This window comes from Heptranchias perlo, chromosome 9 (genome assembly GCF_035084215.1).
Source record: "Heptranchias perlo isolate sHepPer1 chromosome 9, sHepPer1.hap1, whole genome shotgun sequence".
Lineage (NCBI taxonomy): Eukaryota > Metazoa > Chordata > Chondrichthyes > Hexanchiformes > Hexanchidae > Heptranchias > Heptranchias perlo.
The window spans coordinates 50,406,622-50,427,806 of NC_090333.1; the positions used below are offsets into that span (position 1 = coordinate 50,406,622).

Consider the following 21,185-nt stretch of genomic DNA (forward strand, 5'->3'; position numbering starts at 1 on the left):
GGTTATTATGTGAATCTTTCCTCCTTCATCAGTATTCCCCTCTTGTCTGAAGCTGTTGAATAGTTCCAATATATATAGAGCTGTTCTGATGAAAGGTCTTCGACCTGAAACATTAACTCTCTTTCTTTCTCCACAGATGCTGCCTGACTTGCTGAGCTTCTCCAGCATGTTCAGTTTTTATTTAACCTGTTATGTGGCTTGATTTGGCTTCAAGTCTGGGTTTGTATGACTCAGCAGCGGGTCTGGAGGTGCACTATTCAACCCATCCATTGGGGAAGCTATGAATCATCTTTACCAGAAAAGCATTAAGTGGATGTCAAAGATAGGCTTGGCCCCCAAGGTGGTATTGAAGGACCCAACCCTGGTCCTTCGGAATAAATTGCAATGAAACATCACTTACACATATCATTGTCGCTCTTCCCCCTCCCGTGTGAATTTTTTTCTGTGCAACGACAGTGCCCCTTTAACAAAAAATTACCCTTCTGGGAACTTGGCAGCAATGTTTTCCAATTAGGAGCAAAAGAAGTCACAAGTTATTTATTCCAAGCAATAACAGAAAAAATTAAAAGCAGGCTGACTTTAAACGTGTTGCATTCTGCTTTTTTTGCACTCTGGGGAGTTGGAGTGGGACCCGGAAGTTTTTTATATATCACATGGCTGAGAGATTTAATAAAAACACAAAAATGGCGGCAGTCACATTGGGAGTGTGTTTGCTGCGTCATAAAATAATATGCATGTAAACAAAGAGAGAAGAGAGAAGAGGAAGAGGCAAAAAGGAGAGAAACAGCAAGCGGGAGGCGAGCGAGCGCTCCGAACGACCCGGGACCAGTTCCAATCATGTCTGGGGACGGGGGACGAGCGCGGGTCCAGGGTGGGGGTCTCCGGGGGCTCATTGTATCTGAGTCTTGTTACTGGGCAAGTCTCTCACTGTCCTCAATTGTGCATGGATGGTTACGGGGAGAAGTTTACCAGGTTTTATTTGATAAGCATGTATGTATACATTAAAATGCAGCAAGTTATACTTAATGCAAACACCTAGTGTTAGAATAGTCAATGCTAAAATTAAATTGGGGTAAAATTCGCAATATTCAAATGTGCGATGTCAATTTCTGGAAGCTGGTGGAATTTTCTTTAAATGTGATTTAAGTTCATTTGAGTTTCACGTGGTTTTTATTTTGTAAGCGCGATTTCAATATATTTTTCCCTAAAAAATTTGCATTGGTTTTCGATGGGTTGGAGAGTTTTGAAAATGTATTTTTTTCCAGATTTGCATTTTTTGCAGATTGATGCTGGCTCGGAAGACTGGAAACAGCGCCCAGATCCACCTTGTTTACAGCGAGGGTCGTGCATGGAGAGGAAGGGCGGAGCAGCGAATCCCTGATTCCTCGATCCCTGGGAAAACCAGCTCCTCCTCTCCCCCCAAAAAGGTAATGTGTCTACAACTGGAAAATAATCCTTCCAACGCTTACCTTGTTGCTTAATCGAAGGAATTTCGCGATACCAGTATATTTGCACTGAAATTAATCTGTTCATAAAATAATCGAACTCCTTTCAAAATCTTTGGATTTCAATTGCGGTTTTTAGCTTCTATTATTGATAATCTGACAAAAGGGACCATGGCAGATCTAGAAAACACGTGTCCCCAGACGTGAATGTGTTTACACTGTCTACGTTTTACGCTTTGAAAGTTATTTGTAATCTTGTTGTAAGGTAAGGTAAGGTACCTTTCATATTTATGGATAAATACACCTTATTTATTAAAGTTATAATGCTAGCAATTTTTAAAGCAATATTTAAAAGAAATGTAACTAACCTCGTAGCAATTCTTCATTCAAAATATATATTCTCTTAATAATAAACTATTAAATTCTAATCAACAACGTTAATTTTGCATTTATATCGCGAAGATACAGTTAAGGTCCCAAAGGCACATCGGAGAGGCGGTAATGAGACAACAATAGACGCCGAGACAAAGATGACATTGGGAGGGTGGTCAGAGAGGTGGGCTTTAAGGAGGCGGACGAGTTCCCTGGCGTGAAACCCAGACGGCTGAAGGCACGGCCGCCAATGGTGGGACGGAGAGCCACAAGAAGTCAAGAGTCAGGAGCGGAGAGTGTGGGGAAGGGTTGGAGGGCTGGAGGAGGGTCAGCGGGGCCAGGGGTGATGGTTGAGCGGGATTCGGTGGGGACGGGATACGAGCAGCAGAGTTTTGAATGAGCTGAAGTCTGCGGAGGATGTTGAATGGGAGGCCGGCCATCGTGTATTCTTTATAAAATTGAGAAACCTCGGTGAGGGGTTGAGGCCCGTAAGTTGGAAAGAGTACGAGAGAAGATGAGATGAACCAAGAAGCCTGTAGTTCACTGGTGTCCATACTACAGCCCATGGGCAGGACCTGGCCCACTATATATATATATATATATTACTGCTATCAGTTACTCGCAGTCCTCTCAACATAGCTCCTGGTTCCAACCTCCTTAGGGCTGGCTGATGCTAGATCCTATCTCTTGCTGCTCTAAGTGATTGGTTCATACACATTGTTGGTGGGAATTCTTAGCACAGTGTGCTGCAGTAAATTGCTTGGAGCTGCAGGAGATAGGAAACAGCGGTGGGGTTGAGGGGGAAGCAACTGAGAGAAACACTGAGGGCAGGAGAATACCCTTGTGAAATTGAAGGGGAGAACATTAGTGCCATGATGAAATTGGAAAGGGGAGCATGAAATGGGGGGGGGGCAGAAAGAGAATGAGGGGAGGGGAGAAGGGTGCCACCTTGAATTGAGGGGCAGAAGGAGAAGAGTGCCAGCTTAAACTGGGGTGGGGGGGGGGAGAAAACTGCCAACGCATCAAGCATGAAAAGAGCAAGAAACCTTGGGCCATCCTAGAAAAAGGTCCCCTGTGTTGGTGGTAGAATGTAGTAGATGATAACTTTTTATACGCAGGTCATGACCTCATGATAGACAATTGAGTGGCCTATGAAGAGAAAAGGTTTGGATACATCTGTAGATTGTAGGAGGAATGGAAGATTTGGGGGTTTAAGGAGCTTCACACTATTGAGGTTCTTGGGGGGGGGGGGGAAAGTGGGTTTGAATGGGAGACATTTCAATGTTTTGTTATGAATTTCGTGATGATTCAAGGGGAAGAAGGACACGTGGGATTACATGTTTGGGGCTTAAGAGGAAAAAGAAAAGTTTAGAGGAGCAGTGACCATTGTGTATTGATTAAAAGGGTAGGGGAGAGAGATTGATGGGTGGATGTGAGAGAAGGTTGGCATATCTGACAATAAGTTTCTTCTTGTGTTCTGTCCAGAAATGCAAGAGAGGTGCTGGAGAAACCTCCCAGATGTGGGTGTTGTATTGAAGTGTTTACATATGAAAATACTCCTCTAGTCCTCAGGGTTAAATAAATACTGTAAGTACTATCTCTGGTTTGTATTGATCATTGTGCCTACGTTGATCTTTTTACACAATTCAATAAACATACAACTTAGAGGCTGTATTTAGTTATAATGGGGAAGATTTGTTTCATTACTGTTCAAAATATATTTGTCTAGGCTCAATCCCTAGTCTATGTTGAGTGAGCTGACCTCAGCTGAGGTGGCACTAGAGGCATGACAATTGGCAAGAGAGAGGGGTGGAATTAGAGTCCCTGCTCCTGATCACTGTCCGGTGTCACCACTGGAAAAGTGCAAGTCTAGATATTGGGCTCATTCGTAGTGCTTTCTATGGTTAAATAGCCTGCCGACATTCACTGTCTAGGCTCACACGAGGCGTGGTCGCTTGGATGAGGTGCTGGAGAGCAGCCAACACCCATGGAACTGTAACCCAGCAAGAGTCTGCACCTTCAGGAGGGGGACGGAGGAGGAGGAATAAGTAGGTAGCTGATAATCTGCAGAAATGTTCTAATTTGCTCAGTCACTATGCTGACTTGTTAATTGATATTTCCATTGTGCTTTTGTCATTGCCATCTGTTTGATAATGATTGCACTACGTCAAACATTGTAGGCACTTTCTTTCATCATTATTAAATATTGACTGCATCTATCTACCACATTTTGCTTTTTCTCTGAAGCCCAAGAATATTCTTTTATGAAAACTAACATTTTTTCTGGCTCAGTGTACTTAAATCTGACATCCTGCCAGCCTAATGCTGACTGCAGTTATACTTTGCAGTAATCAGTTTTTAGTGTTTTTTTCCTTTGTTTGCCTGATGTGCAATCCTACCTAATTGAGGCGCATGACTAGTTGTTTACTTACAGAACTGCTCTCTTCTGTTGGAAGAGTTTGCAAGTTTGTTCAGATAGTGGCACTCTGTAGCATTTTCAAAACCTGAAAGTTGAATGGTCAAATTCCAGTTTCAATGGGTATTTGAATCCTAGGCTTAGCATAATCTAAATCACTACTTTCAGATTTACCTTTACTTCAATTCCATTCTTTTCAGCTTTGATGGTTTCCTGCATAATGGGCCTTTACTCTTCACCTTGGTTTATAATAAAATGAAGATAACAAAGCATTATATACTTATATTCATGAATGTTTTAGGTTTAAAATATGTTTATTTTGAATGGTAAGTAGTTGAACCCTCAACACTCCAAGCTATGAAGTGGTTGGACATCTATTCGCATTTCTGATCTTCCAGAGGGAGATCTTTGGTTGTGCTGCTGTGGGCAAGTGCTGAGTGGAGGCAAGGGACGGACAGACCCTAGACTGTTGTGCTTCACTTTCTTAATGGGTGCCTGTAGAATAGCACATACAGCTATCCAATTAGTCCCATTCCCCTGCTCTTTCCCCGTAGCCCTATACATTTTTTCCCTTCTAATATTTATCTAATTCCCTTTTGAAAGTTACTATTGAATCCGTTTCCACTACCCTTTCAGGCAGTGCATTCCAGATCATTCCAACTTGCAGCGTTAAAAAAATGTTTCCCATGTCGCCTCTGGCTCTTTTGCCGATCACCTTAAATCTGTGTCCTCTGGTTACTGACCCTCCTGCCACTGGAAACAGTTTCTCCTTATTTACTCTATTAAAACCCTTCATGATCTTGAACACCTCTGTCAAATCTTCCTGTAACAACCCCAGTTTCTCCAATCTTTCCACATAACTGAAGTCCCTCAGCCCTGGTACCATTCTAGCAAATCTCTTCCGCACCCTCTCTAAGGCCTTGACATCTTTCCTAAAGTGTGGTGCCCAGAATTGAACACAATACTCCAGCTGAGGCCTAACCAGTGTTTTATAAAGGTCATTTTCACATCGTTCACCTGAGGAAGGGGGAAGCCTCCGAAAGCTTGTGAATTTAAAATAAAATTGCTGGACTATAACTTGGTGTTGTAAAATTGTTTACAATTATAAAGGTCTAGCGTACCTTCCTTGCTTTTTTACTCAGTGTCTCTACTTATAAAGCCAAGGATACCCAATGCCTTTTTAACAGCCTTCTCAACTTGTCCTGCCACCTTCAAAGACTTGTGTACATACACCTCCAGGTCTCTGTTCCTGCACCCTTTTTAAAATTGTACTATTTAGTTTATATTGCCTCTCTTCATTCTTCCTACCAAAATGCATTACTTCACACTTCTCTGTTAAATTTCATCTGCCATGTGTCTGCCCATTTTACCAGTCTTTCTATGTCCTCCTGAAGTCTGTTATTATCCTTCACATTTCTGGGTTTCATGTCATTTGTAAACTTTGAAATTATACCCTCTATACCCAAGTCCACGTCATTAATATATATCAAAAAGAGCAGTGGTCCTAATACTGACCCCTGGGGTACACCACTGTATTCTTCCCTCCAGTCTGAAAAACAACCGTTAGCCACTACTCTCTGCTTTCTGTCCTTTAACCAATTTTGTATCCTCGCTGCCACTGTCGCTTTAATCCCATGGGCTTTAATATTGCCAACAAGTCTATTATGTTGTAGTTTATCAAATGCTTTTTGAAAGTCCATATACACATCAACTGCACTACCCTCATCACCCCTAGCCGTTACTTCATCAAAGAATTCAATTAAGTTAGTCAAACACGATTTTCCTTTAACAAATCCATGCTGACCTTCATTTATTAGCCCATACTTTTCCAAGTGACAGTTTATTTTGTCTCTGATTATTGTCTTTAAAAGTTCCCCCACAACTGACGTTAGGCTGACTGGCCGGTAATTGTCGGGTTTATCCCTCTCCCCTTTTTTGAACAGGGGTGTAACATTTGCAATCCTCCAGTACCATGGCACTGGCAGAGGCCTAGGAGCAGGTTTTCTGTCTGGGTAGTCCTTGGCTGTGGATGTTAAGGGCACAGCCAGGAAAGGGATACTGTCAACCAAACTAAGTAAGCCTGCTCTTTTCCTTCTTCCATGCCTTCCTTATATCAGTTGTGACCGAGAAAGTGCACAGACAATCTGCTGTCGGGCCTTTGCTTCTGCTGCTCCAACATTCGTCTGGAGGAGCACGAGGTCCTGAGGGTGAACTTCCCTCAGTGTGGAAATTGCCTCCACTTCTCTCTTGCTTTCACCAAAATGAGCTGAGATCAGGAATTCAGTGATGTGGGAGATACCGTGGGTGTGAATTTTGGTGCTCCAACATGCTGGGCTGCTGAGTTTTTTTTTCTCTTTTCAATTTTTTTCCCCACTTCTCCCCTCTCATCCTCTGCTCTCCTACCCCAAAGATTTTGACTCCTTACCTTGGAGTAAAGTTCTACAGTCACTTCGTGCTCACCAATAACTCGCTCAAGTAGCCATTACTCATGTGTGACCCTATTTGACATTCTATTTAACTGTGGGAGGTATCACAACTAAACTCCATTCTTCTCTCCATTGACGTTCTCACATGCACGCTTCCATAAGGATTGCTAAACAATGATAGGAGTTGGAACCCTTCCCTGAGGCACCAGCAACTCTCTGGCACCTCACCCAAGTGTCCATCCATCAGTGTGACTGTGAGTGTTGCCAGGCTATTTAACTGCTGGAGGAGGAATCATAGCCAAGGCCAATTCTGTTCATAAGACGACTAACCGGATACCAGACAGGAGTAAGAATCCTGGCTAATTTTTTTTTTCCCCCCTCCCAGACCGGACCTGAGGCCATCAATCATAGGTTTTAAGGCAGGCAGAAATTCTCTCCACAGAAGGAAACCAAGTCTCACGTGGATGTTTCCAGATGTCTGGCTAACGTGATGTTTGCCAGAATTTGCTTAACAAGTCTTTTGGCAACAGAGCCTAATATACAGTTGTTTTTTACATCAAATGTATCAAGTCATGAGACTTGGAAGGTAAATCCAGTTAACTACCACTACAGAGCGCTGCAGAGGGAATATTTTTGTATACATCCATGTTCCATTGAATGGTGTGTAGTATTTTTCATTTTATTTCAAATAAGTCGATGCAGAAGCCTTGTGAGTTTTAAAAAGTAGTTTTTTTTTTGAACACCAAAAATTATCTTACTGTTAATGTCTGAAATTTGAATTGAAGACTGTTGGTTTTCCTGTCCTGGATCCCACTGAAGACATTTTGTGGTTCCTGATATTTAGGACTGTTGAAATAGCTAAATTAAAGCTTAAATTTGCTAAACACAAAGTTGTTGAAAATTTGATCTACATCATAAACTATATACGGTTACTGGTTGTCAACTAATGTTAGACTGCAACAGCACATAAACAGACCATTTGGCCCATCTAGTCTGTGCTGGTGTTTTTCTCTGCAACAGCCAACTAGTCTTTCTCTATTCTTTCTTCCAAAATGTATTAGATCTAATTTTTCTACATTGCACTACATCTGCCACCTATCTGCCCATCCTGCTGACCTATCTAAGTCTTGTTGCTGTCTTTCACAATTTGCCACCCTCCCTGATTTGTTGGCATCAGCAAATTCTGGTATTGTTCTGTCAATTCCTAATTATTTATAAATAAATATGATTAAGAGCAACCGCAATATGGACCCCTTTGGAACAAAACTCACCATGTCTTTCTGTCCTGAGAAACTTCCTTTTACTCCTGCCCTTTGCTTTCTTTCCTTGAACCATCTCTCTATCCATTTGACAACATTCCCCTTAATTTCATGTGCCATATCTCTGCCATAAGTCTCTTAGGCGGTACGTTATCAAATGCTTTTTTGAAAATCCATATAAATCACATTCACTACATTTGCTTTATATGTTCTCAAATATACAAGAAATATTTCATAATTCTCAACGAATAAACATCCCATTGAGAAATAAAAATTCCACAGGAAAAGTGATCCATCTGAGGCTATCTAAAGAAGCTAAGGTTACTATTAGGTTAAAGAAGAGGCTTATAATGTTGCCAAGAAGAGTAGTAAGCCTGAGGATTGGGAGAGTTTCAGAAACCAGCAAAGGATGAACAAAAAATTGATAGAGGGATAAAATTGAATGAGAGTGTAAACTAGCAAGAAATATAAAAGCAGATTATAAGAGTTTCTACAAGTTTATAAAAAGGAAGAGAGTAGCGAAAGTAAACATGAGTCCCTTGGAGGCTGAGACAGGAGAAATTATAATAGGAAATTATAATAGGGCAGAGATGTTGAACAGATATTTTGTGTCTATCTTCACAGTAGAAAACACAATAAACATACTGGAAATAGTGGGGAACCATGGGTCTAATGAGATTGAGGAACTTAAAGGAATTAATATTAGTAAAGAAAAAGTAGTGGAGAAATCAAAGGGACTAAAAACCAACAAATTCCCTGGACCTGATGGCCTACATCCTAGGGTTCGAAAAGAGGTGGCTGCAGAGATAGTGGATGCATTGGTTTTGATCTTCCAAAATTCCCTCGATTTTGGAATGGTCCCTGTGGATTGGAAGGTAGCAAATGTAACACCACTATTCAAGAAAGTAGGGAGAGAGAAAACCGGGAACTACAGGCCAGTGAGCCTGACATCAGTCGTTGGGAAAATGCTGGAATCCGTTATTAAGGAAGTGGCAATAGGGCACTTAGAAAATCATAATATGATTAGGCAGCGTCAACGTGGTTTTATGAAGTGGAAACCGTGTATGATACATCTTTTGAAGTTTTTTGAGGGTGTAACTAGCAGGCTAGATAAAGGGGAACCAGTGGATGTAGTATATTTGGATTTTCAAAAAGCATTCAATGAGGTGCCACACAAAAGGTTGTTACACAAGATAAGGGCTCATGGGGTTCGGGTTAATATATTAGCATAGATAGAAGATTGGTTAACGGCAGAAAACAGAGAGGCTGCCAACAAGTATATAGAAAGGAAGAGAATAGTGAAAGTAAACATGAGTCCTTTAAAGGCTGAGGCAGGAGAATTATATTGGGAAATAAGGAAAAAGCAGAGACATTGAACAGATATTTTGTGTCTGCCTTCACAGTAGAAGACACAAAAAAACATACTGGAAATAGTGGGGAACCAAGGGTCCAACGAGAGTGGGGTGGGGTAACTAGTGGGGTGCCACAAGGATCGGTGCTGGGACCTCAGCTATTTATGATCTATTTTAATGATTTAGATGAAAGCACCGAGTGTAATGTATCCAAGTTTGCTGACAATACAAAGCTAAGTGGGAAAGTAAGCTGTGAAGAGGACACAGAGTCTGCAAAGAGATACAGACAGGTTAAGTGAGCAGGCAAGAAGGTGGCAGTTGGAGTATAATGTGGGGAAATGTGAGGTTATTAACTTTGGTAGGAAGAATAGAAAAATTGAATATTTTTTAAATGGTGAGAAACTATTAAATGTTCAAAGGGATTTGGGTGTCCTTGTACATGCAACACAGAAAGGTAACATGCAGGTACAGCAGGCAAATGGTATGTTAGCCTTTTTTGCAAGGGGGTTGGAGTACAAGAGTAAGGCAGTCTTGCTGCAATGTACAGGGCTTTGGTGAGACCGCACCTGGAGTACTGTGTACAGTTTTGGTCTCCTTACCTAAGGAAGGATATACTTGCCTTCGAGGTGGTGCAACGAAGGTTCACTAGATTGATTCCTGGGATGAGAGGGTTGTCCTATGAGGAGAGATTGAGTAGAATGGGTCTATACTCTCTGGAGTTTAGAAGAATGAGAGGTGATCTCATTGAAACATGTAAGATTCTGAGAGGGCTTGACAAGGTAGATGCTGAGAGGCTGTTTCCTCTGGCTGGAGAGTCTAGAACTAGGGGGCATAGTGTCAGGATAATGGATCGGTCATTTAGGACTGATGAGAAATTTCTTCACTCAGGGTTGTGAATCTTTGGAATTCTCTACCCCAGAGGGTTGTTTAGTATATTCAAGGCTGAGATTAATAGATTTTTGGACACTAAGGGAATCAAGGGATATGGGGATTGGGCGGGAAAGTGGAGTTGAGGTCGAAGATCAGCCATGATCTTCTTGGATGGCCGAGCAGGCTCGAGGGGCCTTATGGCCTACTCCTGCTCCTATTTCTTATGCTCTTATAAGATATTTTAATTATTCAATAATAGTTTTTTTTTATGTATATAGCCTTTATATTTGTTCTGACTTTCTCTTTATTATCTGCCCTGTAAGCGTTAATTGCTTTTTCTTAGTTTCAAATTTGAGCTAATTTTTCTGTTTCCTCCTTGGGACCCCAGCCTTCAGTACATTCCTTTTTTTCTCTGTGGAATATACTTGATTTGTACCCTTTCCATTTCCTGTTTAAATATTTCGCATTGCTGATCTTTGATTCTATTTTCCATTTTTCCTTCATTTAATCTGGGCATTTTATCACTCTATAATTGGCTTTTTCCGGTCTAGTATCTTTGGCCGTGACTTTTATTCCCCCTATTCCATTCTTGTACTGAACCTAATTATATTGTGGTCAGTGTTACCCAAATGTTCTTTATTTTTATGTCATCTACTTGCTCCCCCTCATAACCTTTAGCAGTGCTTCCTTCCTTGTTGGAGTAGCAACACATTGAGAAAACAGTCCTGAACATGATGCAAAAAAAATCCTTTCTCTCTCTCTATCATTCTATTTTTGAATAATTAATGTATCTTATAATTATAACTCTATTGCTAATACCTGCCCCTTTAATTTATTTACAAATAACATCCTCAATTTTCTTTCCACTTTTGGATGGTTTGTAATATACCCCCAGCAGTGTGGCTAATCCAAAGGAATTCTGTTCAAGCCACTTTTCTCTTTGAATCCTTACACCCTGGTGTCAGGCTTGGCTCAGTGGTACAGCTCCTACAGATTGGAGGGTGGCAAATGTAACCCCACTATTTAAAAAAGGAGGGAGAGAAAAAACAGGGAATTACAGACCAGTTAGCCTAACATCAGTAGTGGGGAAAATGCTAGAGTATTATAAAAGATGTGATAACAGAACACTTGGAGGGCATTAACGGGATTGGACAAAGTCAGCATGGGTTTAGGAAAAGGAAATCGTGCTTATCAAATCTACTGGAGTTTTCCGAGGATGTAACTAGTAGAATAGATAGGGGAGAACCAGTGGATGTGGTGTATTTGGATTTTCAGAAGGCTTTTGATAAGGTCCCACACGAGATTAGTGTGAAAATTAAAGCACATGGGATTGGGGGGAATATACTGGCACGGATTGAGAATTGGTTGACAGACAGGAAACAGAGAGTAGGAATAAACGGGTCTTTTTCCGAGTGGCAGGCTGTGACTAGTGGGGTACCGCAGGGATCAGAGCTTGGGCCCCAGCTATTCACAATATATATCAATGATTTGGATGAGGGAACTAAATGTAACATTACCAAGTTTGCAGATGACACAAAGCTGGGGTGGAATGTGAGCTGTGAGGAGGATGCAAAGAGGCTCCAATGTGATTTAGACAAGTTGGGTGAGTGGGCAAGAACATGGCAGATGCAGTATAACGTGAATAAATGTGAGGTTATCCACTTTGGTTGTAAAAACAGAAAGGCAGATTATTATCTGAATGGTGATAGATTGGGAAAAGGGGAGGTGCAACGAGACCTGGATGTCCTTGTACACCAGTCGCTGATAGCGAGCATTCAGGTGCAGCAAGCAGTTAGGAAGGCGAATGGTATGTTGGCCTTCATTGCAAGAGGATTTGAATACAGGAACTGGGATGTCTTACTGCAGTTATACAGGGCCTTGGTGAGACCACATCTGGAGTATTGTGTGCAGTTTTGGTCTCCTTATCTGAGGAAGGATGTCCTTGCCATGGAGGGAGTGCAACGAAGTTTTACCAGACTGATTCCTGAGATGGCAGAACTGACTTATAAGGAGAGATTGGGTCGACCAGGCCCATATTCACTCGAGTTTAGAAGAATGAGAGGTGATCTCATCGAAACATATAAAATTCTTACAGGACTAGACAGACTAGATGCAGGGAGGGTGTTCCCGATGGATGGGGAGTCCAGAACCAGGGGTCACAGTCTCAGGATACGGGGTATGCCATTTAGAACCGAGATGAGGAGAAATTTCTTCACTCAGGGTGGTGAACCTGTGGAATTCTCTACCACAGAAGGCTGTGAAGGACAAGTCATTAGATGTATTCAAGAAGGAGATCGATATATTTCTTAATGCTAAAGGGATCAAGGGATATGGGGAAAAAGGGGGAACAGGGTACTGAGTTAGACGATCAGCCATGATCATTTTGAACGGCGGAGCAGGCCCGAAGGGCCGAATGGCCTACTCTTGCTCCTATTTTCTATGTTTCTATGTATCACTCTTGCCCTTGAGTCAGAAGGTTGTGACTTCAAGCCCCAATCCAAAAATTTGACCACATAATCTAGGCTGACACTTCATTGCAACACTGAGGGAGTGTTCTGCACTGTCAGGGATGTGGGTGAGACATTAAACCAAGGCGCTGTCTGCCCTCTCAGGTGGATGCAAAAGATCCCATTAAGTGTTTTTTTCCTGTGTACGTTTTGGCAATTTTGACATCTTCTTTCTATGCTATGTAACTTTGCAACTTATATTTTTTTTGCCCCCAATTTTTTCTCCTCTCTAATTTATGCTGGGCTCCAGTTCTACAAACAGTAGGTGACCTCTAGTACCTTGCTGAAGTGATCATAGTGAGCCTAGTCAGTGAGTGTGGCAGGCTTTTCATCTGCAAAGGCGTTGTAGCCAATTATAATTCTGTCTTTAGCTGACAATCACACATGCCTTTTTCAGTAGGAGTCAGTAAATGCTAATCCTGATTTGTTTCGTCCTTCTCAATCACTGGGGACAGTGAAGGCCAATTGTAGAGCCCTAAATCTGGTTCCAGCTGTATTGCTCAGTACTATACCAAGAGGTGCACTTACTTGCTGGGCCATTGAGGTAACTTCATATTTTCTTAAATTTACATGAGAGTTTTTTTTAAAATTGGTGTGACTTAACACTTTTCTCTAAGGTAACAGAAGGTATCAAAGTGTGACCCACAGGGACATACCTGCCAACTTTTTTTGTTTTCTATCTAATTTTTAAAAATTCCTTTTCTTTAGCTGGGCATCTTGCTTCCATCAGTGCTGCACCCAATTACTCTGCAAAGATCGGTGGCTTTACTACCTGGGCGAAGGCTGAGTGCACTTATCAACAGATGGTGAGATTCAAACCTGAGTCTCAGTCGGTGTCTCTAGGCAGTACACACTGAGCCAGCACCGTCAAGTGGGGAAAAAAACTAGAAATTGCTTAGCTGGTGAGTAAGTATTGTATAATTTAAATCATATTTTACTAATGAAGTTTCAAATCAACTAGTACATTGACAGATTAAAGAAGCTGATGAAAATAAAATGCTATATGTAGGTCACAGTGTAGTGCTTATAAACTTCCAGACCTCACACCAGTCAATTTGCATACCACAAGCTACATTCAGATGTGGTACATTTTGCCGTTATTGGTTGGTTGGGTAAAGTTTGGTAACTGACTTAAAACATACCTGTTGCTGAAAGTGAAACTGTTCAAAACCAACAGGAAATGTCTTTTGTGTTGGCTGTAAAACAAATTTTTAAAAAAATTACAAACTGCTTTTTATTAAATATCCTCTGTAAATATCCCATTCTTGGGCAAGAGACAGTCATAAGGTGCAGAATTCATTTTATTTCAGACGTTGCTCCATGGTAATCGACGGTGGTTCCTTTTCTTCTTGGCTAACCCTTATATTCTTTTGGGTGAATATAGGGACAATGTTCCTGTCCTGTATTTGTAGTTTACAGGTATAAAGACAATGTAGAGAGCGGTTTCCGGTAGGGGCTGCAGAGAGCCACTATTCACTCCATATTCCTTTTTGGCGCCAATTATGTAGTTGTATACACACATTGTCCAGACACGACTGGCAAAAGTCACGTATGTTTATAATAAACAGAAGGTAGAAATGGATTATCGACCTCCTGTGATGGCTCAGTGAGATAAATGCAACATATGGTATTGGACTGACCCAAAGAGACCAGGAGGATCTCGGTCAGTGTTCCGTTAAATGTTCTCAGCTGGGCGGCACACTGATGGGGACCATGAACTGGCCTTGGCACCTCTGGGCTAGGAAGACGAAGGAATGGCTCCTGCTTCTGATCATTATGCATTGACCCCATTTGAAAGTGTATGTATGTGCATACCTGTTAAGGATAAGATTTGGCTTGCTGTCATGCTTCTTCTGGTCATGTAGTCCAAGGCACTCATGCCTGATGGTCACTTGGGGAGGGATACTGGAAGACTGCCAGCACCTGAGGAACGATACTGCATCATGAGTCACACCTTCAGGAAATAAGGGAATAAAAAAAGATCTGGGGTTTTTTGACCTGGGTAGATTTTAGTTTTCCAATTTTGTTTCCCGTAGCATACGTGTGGTGTGACACTAAACAACCTGAATTAAACTGATAATTGTAATCTAATTCAGAGAGTAAAAGCACCAAGTGAACTGTTAGCACAGCAGTTTGAGCAAACAATTTCTTGAAATTCAGAAACCTTCCCAACTACACTTTGAACTATAATTAGAGAAGATTACGGTATGAATCACTTGTGATATGCATGTGGTTATGTGTCTTTGCCTTTTCAGCTAAAAACCTTGACAGCACCTGAGTGCTCGCATGCATTGACTATCTGGCTGCCCTGGCTCAGTTATCACAGTGCTGATGCTGTCCATTCTCAAGGTACAGTACTGTGATAACTGAAGGATGGCAGCCACCTGGACATCAGGGCCCTTGTGAAGATGTGAAAGATGCTCTGTAAGAAGGAAAATGTTACGGATTTATGAAATAATCCGCTAATGTTACTGCCCATCCTGGAATCTCCTGGTAGGTCATTTCTTTTTCTATTCCATCTTAGAATTGAATAGGAAAAAAAAATAGGTTTTTTGTGATTATAAGTGAAGGTGATGAGATGAACTAGTTACATTTTTTACTGTGGCAAAGAGTGCATGAGTTTAAAAACAAATTAGTAAGTTAGGAGTAAGAAGGGAAGTCAAGCAAAACAGGGAAGGACATTGAACAAACAGTATAAACAGATTCAGGAAACAATTGGATGTGTTTCTGGAGAGACAAGGTGGGGCTGAACTGTGAAAAAAGTAACAGACATTCTGGGGCTACGGTCCTTTTTATATTCACAAAAAGAGTGTGTTTTTAAAAAGTCCACCAAATGCCAGTGGGGATGTTTCATGTGCCTCTTCTGCCTGTGAATCCCTTTTCTATTCAATGTCATCACCTGTGCTCTGTCTCTTGTATGCAGAGCTTCAAATACAAAATAAACAATTGTTCATCTCTGACTGTAACTTCTTGTTATGCCAGTTTTTAAAAATATACAATATATTAAAAATCTTGCATCTGCAGGAACTGCTGTCTGCAAAATCTTGCTTCCTATTGTGTTTTTATCATGCGTGTCAACTTTTTCTATTATAAATAGTGTGGTAATTGCATCCTTTCACCAGTAGTGATGCTGTAGCACCTGAGTTTTGCATCTCCCTGCTCCTCACTAGTGTTTTGACAATAATAGGATGAGTTTCAATTCCTTTCTTAGCCCTAAGTATGGAATGCTTAACTGAGACTGTATTCAGCTTAATGTACTCACCTCAGAATGCCTGCATTGCGCATGTCATTTGAAAAGTGACCATTTTGGGGGTTGCACCATAAATTATTTCAACATGAGGCTGGGTCTCAGGTGTACTTTCTGAAACCAAATAAATATATATCACTCAGATTGGGTGTTCTTAGCCCTTGCACACAAGATCGGGAGCAGCAGCAGGAACTTGAGCTGGCCCAACCCAGTCCAGCGAAGGGTGGGGGAAGAGTTCTGAAGGACGAGTGGAGCAGAACAGAACAGAGTCAGCGGCCATGGAAAACAAGCGGATAACAGCAAAGTAGAGATGGTTCAGCAGCATGGGAGCAGAATCCAGAGCAGGATGGAAACCTGGAGTCAGGAAGGGATCAGAGCTACGTTGGTGCAGAACCAGGCCAGTTATTGCAATAGACGCAGTCCAGCAGAGAATGTAGTCTCGGTAGAAAACAATGGCGAATGCAGCGGTCACAGTAAAGCTCGGAAGCCAGTGAAGAAATGGAATTGTCCAGGACCCAACACAACAGAGTAAAGGCTGAGAAGCCAGCAGTGCAATGAAGTACAATCCTGAAGCTTTTCAAGGGACATGATATTAAATTCTTAAGTTATTGTAGAAATAGTTCTGAGGTGAATTTCCTCGCCATTTTCAGTGCAATAGCAGCGTATAACTGGTGTAGGAAATTGTTTGGCGAGAAAATTTAGGTGAAAGTCTTTTCCGCCGCTTGGAGAAGGAGGAGGGTCAAAGGTTGGAGCAGAGGATACTGGGGTGGCATTTACTGCAACACATGTCATCAGTAAAGTCTTCTCTTCTGTGGAACAAAGTCTACCTTTAACACCACAGCCTTGTCTCCTCCTCCCCCACTTTTCAAAAAAGGGAAATTGCCTCAAACCACTACCCACCCTACTACATGACAACATATCAGCCCTCTTTGCTCCTACAGTGACCATGCCAATCATTATCACCTGAGTGAAGACCCCAGCACCACATAAGTGCACTCTTTCCTGTTTGATTTTAACCTCTATCAATAACAAATCGCTATGTCAGTGCACATTTTTTGCTACAGTGAATTCCAAGTTGCACACAATCAGCCTACTGTTTCTTAACATCATGCTTCCCCTGGGTGCTTACATGTGCCTTTTCTCTTTTACCTATTCTTGTACTTCTTCTAAGTGCCACCTGAGGGCCAGGATGGTGGGATATGGTTGGCTGCCCATATTCATAGGACTGAGTCTCATGGTTGCTTGCTCCTGCCAGGAAAATCCTGCCTGCTTTATCTATGGAGCTTGTTCCTGGGCAGCCTGGTCTTGCCTGTCCACATTCCACTGGTCTGATGCTCTGAAAGGAAGGTCAAAGGGCTGGCATATACTGCTGTCTAAAGAGACGGTGGTATAACGCAGCCATTCCAGCTGTCGCCATTCCATTGAGCTCTGGATCTGTGGCCTCACTGAACAGTGAGATACCTGGTCTAATGGTAGGTATCAGATCATGAAAGCCCTGAGACACAGCGGTCACCATGATCTGGAAGCCGCTATGAATGTCATGCTCTGTCCTGTCCCCTAATCCCCAGAGTTGCAGTTGGTGCTTTCATGGAGGTGGAGACACCAACTGGTCCCTGGCTGGGGATCTGATGGCAGATTCCAATGAAGGTGCCACTCGCGCCATTGGTGCCTACAAGGAAGACAATACTTTCATTATGTTTCTGCAAAGGACGGTTGTAGACTGGAGAGTCACACCTATCAGTTGCCACACAACTTTGGAGTTTGAACTTGGAGCCTGCATGTAGATATGATGTTCATCAAACATCCTTTTCAGGCCAGTGACCTTGACTTCTGATGCCATGGGCATCCTTCTTAGCCTCTGCTGGGAAGGGGGCACATCCTTACTTACTCCCCTACTATTGTGGTTCCCTTGTGCTCTGAATCACCTAGTACCACATGCTCACCACCATTATGTAATTCCCCCCAGCTGAAGTCTCTGAGCTGGTGCCTGTGAAAGAGGAAGAAAGTACTGCAGGAAGGGGTTGGTGCAGAGAAAGTCGGAGCAGGATGAAGCAGCTGCAATTGGTGGGTAGCCTAGTCCTCATCCTCTTCCTGATACTACCATAAGTGATGAGGGACAAAAAATTCCCCAGCTCCACCCCTTCTCATGTTTCACCCATGTGGTGGATCTGCAGCAAAGGAGGGTAGAAGGTAAGAACGGGTGGAGTATTACCCTACCGTGACTAAGGGAACAGAAAAAGGGGATGGTAGGTTCTGCCGTGTGATACTTCAGAGGGATACCAGGGTGACAATGTAGGTGCTCGGTTATTAACCTGGTGCCAGCAGGATGCCACTGACCTCGACATCACCCATGACAAAAGCCAAGTGATTGCACATGAGTTGCATAGCTTTGTCCTCGAAGAGGATGAGGGGTTTAAAGATGGGGCTACTCTTCCGCTAGTCTGCCTTTGGAAAGCATTGTGTACCAGTTTGTCCTGCAAAAAGAGCGTAAGGCTAGCAGTTGAGTGTGTGCCTAGTGGCTTGGGAGAGGTGAAATGAGAGACGTTGGGGTATGAGGCTGTTAAAGTGGAGGAAGGGGTTTTAGGGTTGTGCATGTAATAATTGCTGTGTGGGAAGGTGGTTAGCCATTGTGCAAGATGCCGAGCTAGAGCCACCCTTGGAGTGCAATGTGAGGAGTTCATTGTGGAAGTGTTGCTTTAAGAGGGAAAAGAGTGCTGGTGCCCAAGGTGGGCAAGAAAGAAAAGGAGAGAATGCCCAGTGTGTTCCTTGGCAACCCTGGTGAAATCATTGAACTTTTTGCAGCAATATTCTTCAGTCTTGGTAGTGAGATGTTAGCACTCAGCGCCAGGGCCAATTGCCTCCAGGTGGCACAAGTTCCATTGCTGGCTGGCTTTGTGGCACATCCAGGAGTCTGTGCCTCCTGCCTTCAATTTCCTTGGAGGGCTTGGAGGTGAAGTTCTGAGTTCTTCTCTGGGTTGGCGCCATGCCTTGCTACATTTTGGGTCTAAATGCTAGCTGCATTGTCATAATTCTGTACAAGTGTAATAAAAATATTGCTAAGAAGTGAAATTATTGGAGAGTGAAGCACTGTTCCTCTGTTACTGTATACTTGGGAACATAGGAACAGGAGTAGGCCATTCAGCCCCTCGTGCCTGCTCCACCATTTGATAAGATCATGGCTGATCTGTGATCTAAATCCATATACCTGCCTTTGGCCCATATCCCTTAATACCTCTGGTTGCCAAAAAGCTATCTATCTCACATTTAAATTTAGCAATTGAGCTAGCATCAATTGCCGCTTGAGGAAGAGAGTTCCAAACTTCTACTACCCTTTGTGTGTAGAAATGTTTTCTAATCTCACTTCTGAAAGGTGTGGCTCTAATTTTTAGACTGTGCCCCCGACTCCTAGAATCTCCAACCAGCGGAAATAGTTTCTCTCTATCCACCCTACCTGTTCCCCTTAATATCTTATAAACTTCGATCAGATCACCCCTTAACCGTCTAAACTCCAGAGAATACAACCCCAATTTGTGTAATCTCTCCTTGTAACTTAACCCTTGAAGTCCGGGTATCATTCGAGTAAACCGACGCTGGACTCCCTCCAAGGCCAATATGTCCTTCCGAAGGTGCGGTGCCCAGAACTGCTCACAGTACTCCAGGTGCGGTCTAATCAGGGTTTTGTATAGCTGCAGCATAACTTCTGCCCCCTTGTACTCTAGTCCTCTAGATAACTGGTCTCTAATTCCCTGGTTTCCCTCTCTTTCCTTTCTTAAAAAGTAGAATGACATGTGCAATTTTACCAATCTAGAGGGACGGTTTCTGAATCTAGAGAACTTTGCAGATGCCCTAACTATAATCTTTCAATGTGCTCACCTACTTCCTTTAAAACCCTGGGATGGAAACCATCTGGTCCTGGGAATTTGTCACTCTTTAGTGCTATTATTTTCTTCATTACTGTTGCTTTACTTATGTTAATTTTATTGAGTCGCTGTCCCTGGTTCAATATTAGTTTTCTTGGGATTTCTGGCATGGTATCCTCTTTTTCTATTGTAAATACTGACACAAAGTAATTGTTCAACATGTCCACCATTTCCCCATTGTCAATGACAATATCACCACTTTCAGTTTTTAAGGGGCCAACACTGCTCCTGACCACCCTCTTTTTCCTAACATAACTATAAAAGTTCTTCGTATTGGTTTTGATATCCCTTGCAAGTTTCTTTTCATACTCTCTTTTTGTAGCTCTAACTATCTGTTTTGTGACCCTTTGTTGATCTTTGTATCTTTCCCATTCGCCAGGATCTGTGCCATTTTTTGCCTTTTTGTATGCCCTTTCCTTATGTCTTATACTGTCCCTTACCTCTTTAGTTGTCCATGGCTGGTTTTTTTGGCAAATAGAGTTCTTGCCCCTCGGGTATAAACCGATTCTGTATCACGTTAAATGTTTCTTTAAACATTTCCCACTGATCATCAGTCATTTTACCCATTAACAGATTCGCCAGTTTACTGTGGAGAGTCTCTGTCTCATCCCATTGAAGTCGGCCTTACCCAAGTCTAGAATCTTAGCAGCTGATTCACTTTTTTCCTTTTCAAACACTACATTGAACTCGATCATGTTATGATCACTATTGGATAGATGTTCAAGCACAGTTAAGCTATTAACTAAATCTGGTTCATTACTCATTATTAAATCTAGTATGGCTTGCCCCCTTGTTGCCTCTAGGACATACTGCTGTAGAAAACTATCCCGGACACACTCAAGAAATTCACTACCTTTCTGACAGTTGCTAGTCTGCTTTTCCTAATCTATGTGAAGGTTAAAGTCCCCCGTTAAGACCACTATGCCTTTGTTACACGCTTGTCTAATCTCTGCATTTATACAATCTAGCACTTCAGAGCTGCTGCCAGGGGTCCTATACACAACTCCCACTATAGTCTTAGATCCTTTCCTATTTCTCAATTCAACCCATAATGTCTCTGTTGGCTGCTTACCCCTCATTATATCCTCCTTTATCATTGAAGTGATTTCATTTCTAATCACTAAGGCTACTCCTCCCCCTCTTCCATTTTCCCTATCTCTCCTGTAGACCTTATAACCTGGTATATTTAGTTCCCAATCCTGACCATCCTGCAGCCATGTCTCAGTAATAGCTATCATGTCATACCCTCCAACTTGAATTTGGACCTGTAGTTCATTTAATTTATTCCTTATACTCCGTGCATTTGTATATAGAACTCTTAGTTGGGCCACACACCCTAGCCTGACCTTCAGCTTTGATGCTGGGTTAATC

General features: G+C 42.2%; 1 protein-coding gene across 2 annotated transcripts in view; it reads left to right on the forward strand.

The window, feature by feature from the left end:
• Nucleotides 1–1,269: 1,269 nt before the first annotated feature.
• The window catches only part of jak1 (Janus kinase 1), a 168,807-nt gene continuing 148,891 nt past the window's right edge, over nucleotides 1,270–21,185 (forward strand). The window contains exons 1-3 of one of the 2 annotated variants that reach the window (XM_067990391.1): nucleotides 1,270–1,427; nucleotides 3,303–3,404; nucleotides 13,356–13,549. Coding sequence is in view for 1 of the 2 variants with exons in the window: in XM_067990390.1 (XP_067846491.1) it covers nucleotides 15,113–15,140 (28 nt within the window). In the remaining variant the exon portion in view is untranslated. Of the gene's footprint in view, nucleotides 1,428–3,302; nucleotides 3,405–13,355; nucleotides 13,550–15,002; nucleotides 15,141–21,185 lie in introns of those variants that run through there. The other variant, XM_067990390.1, reaches the window with a different exon arrangement.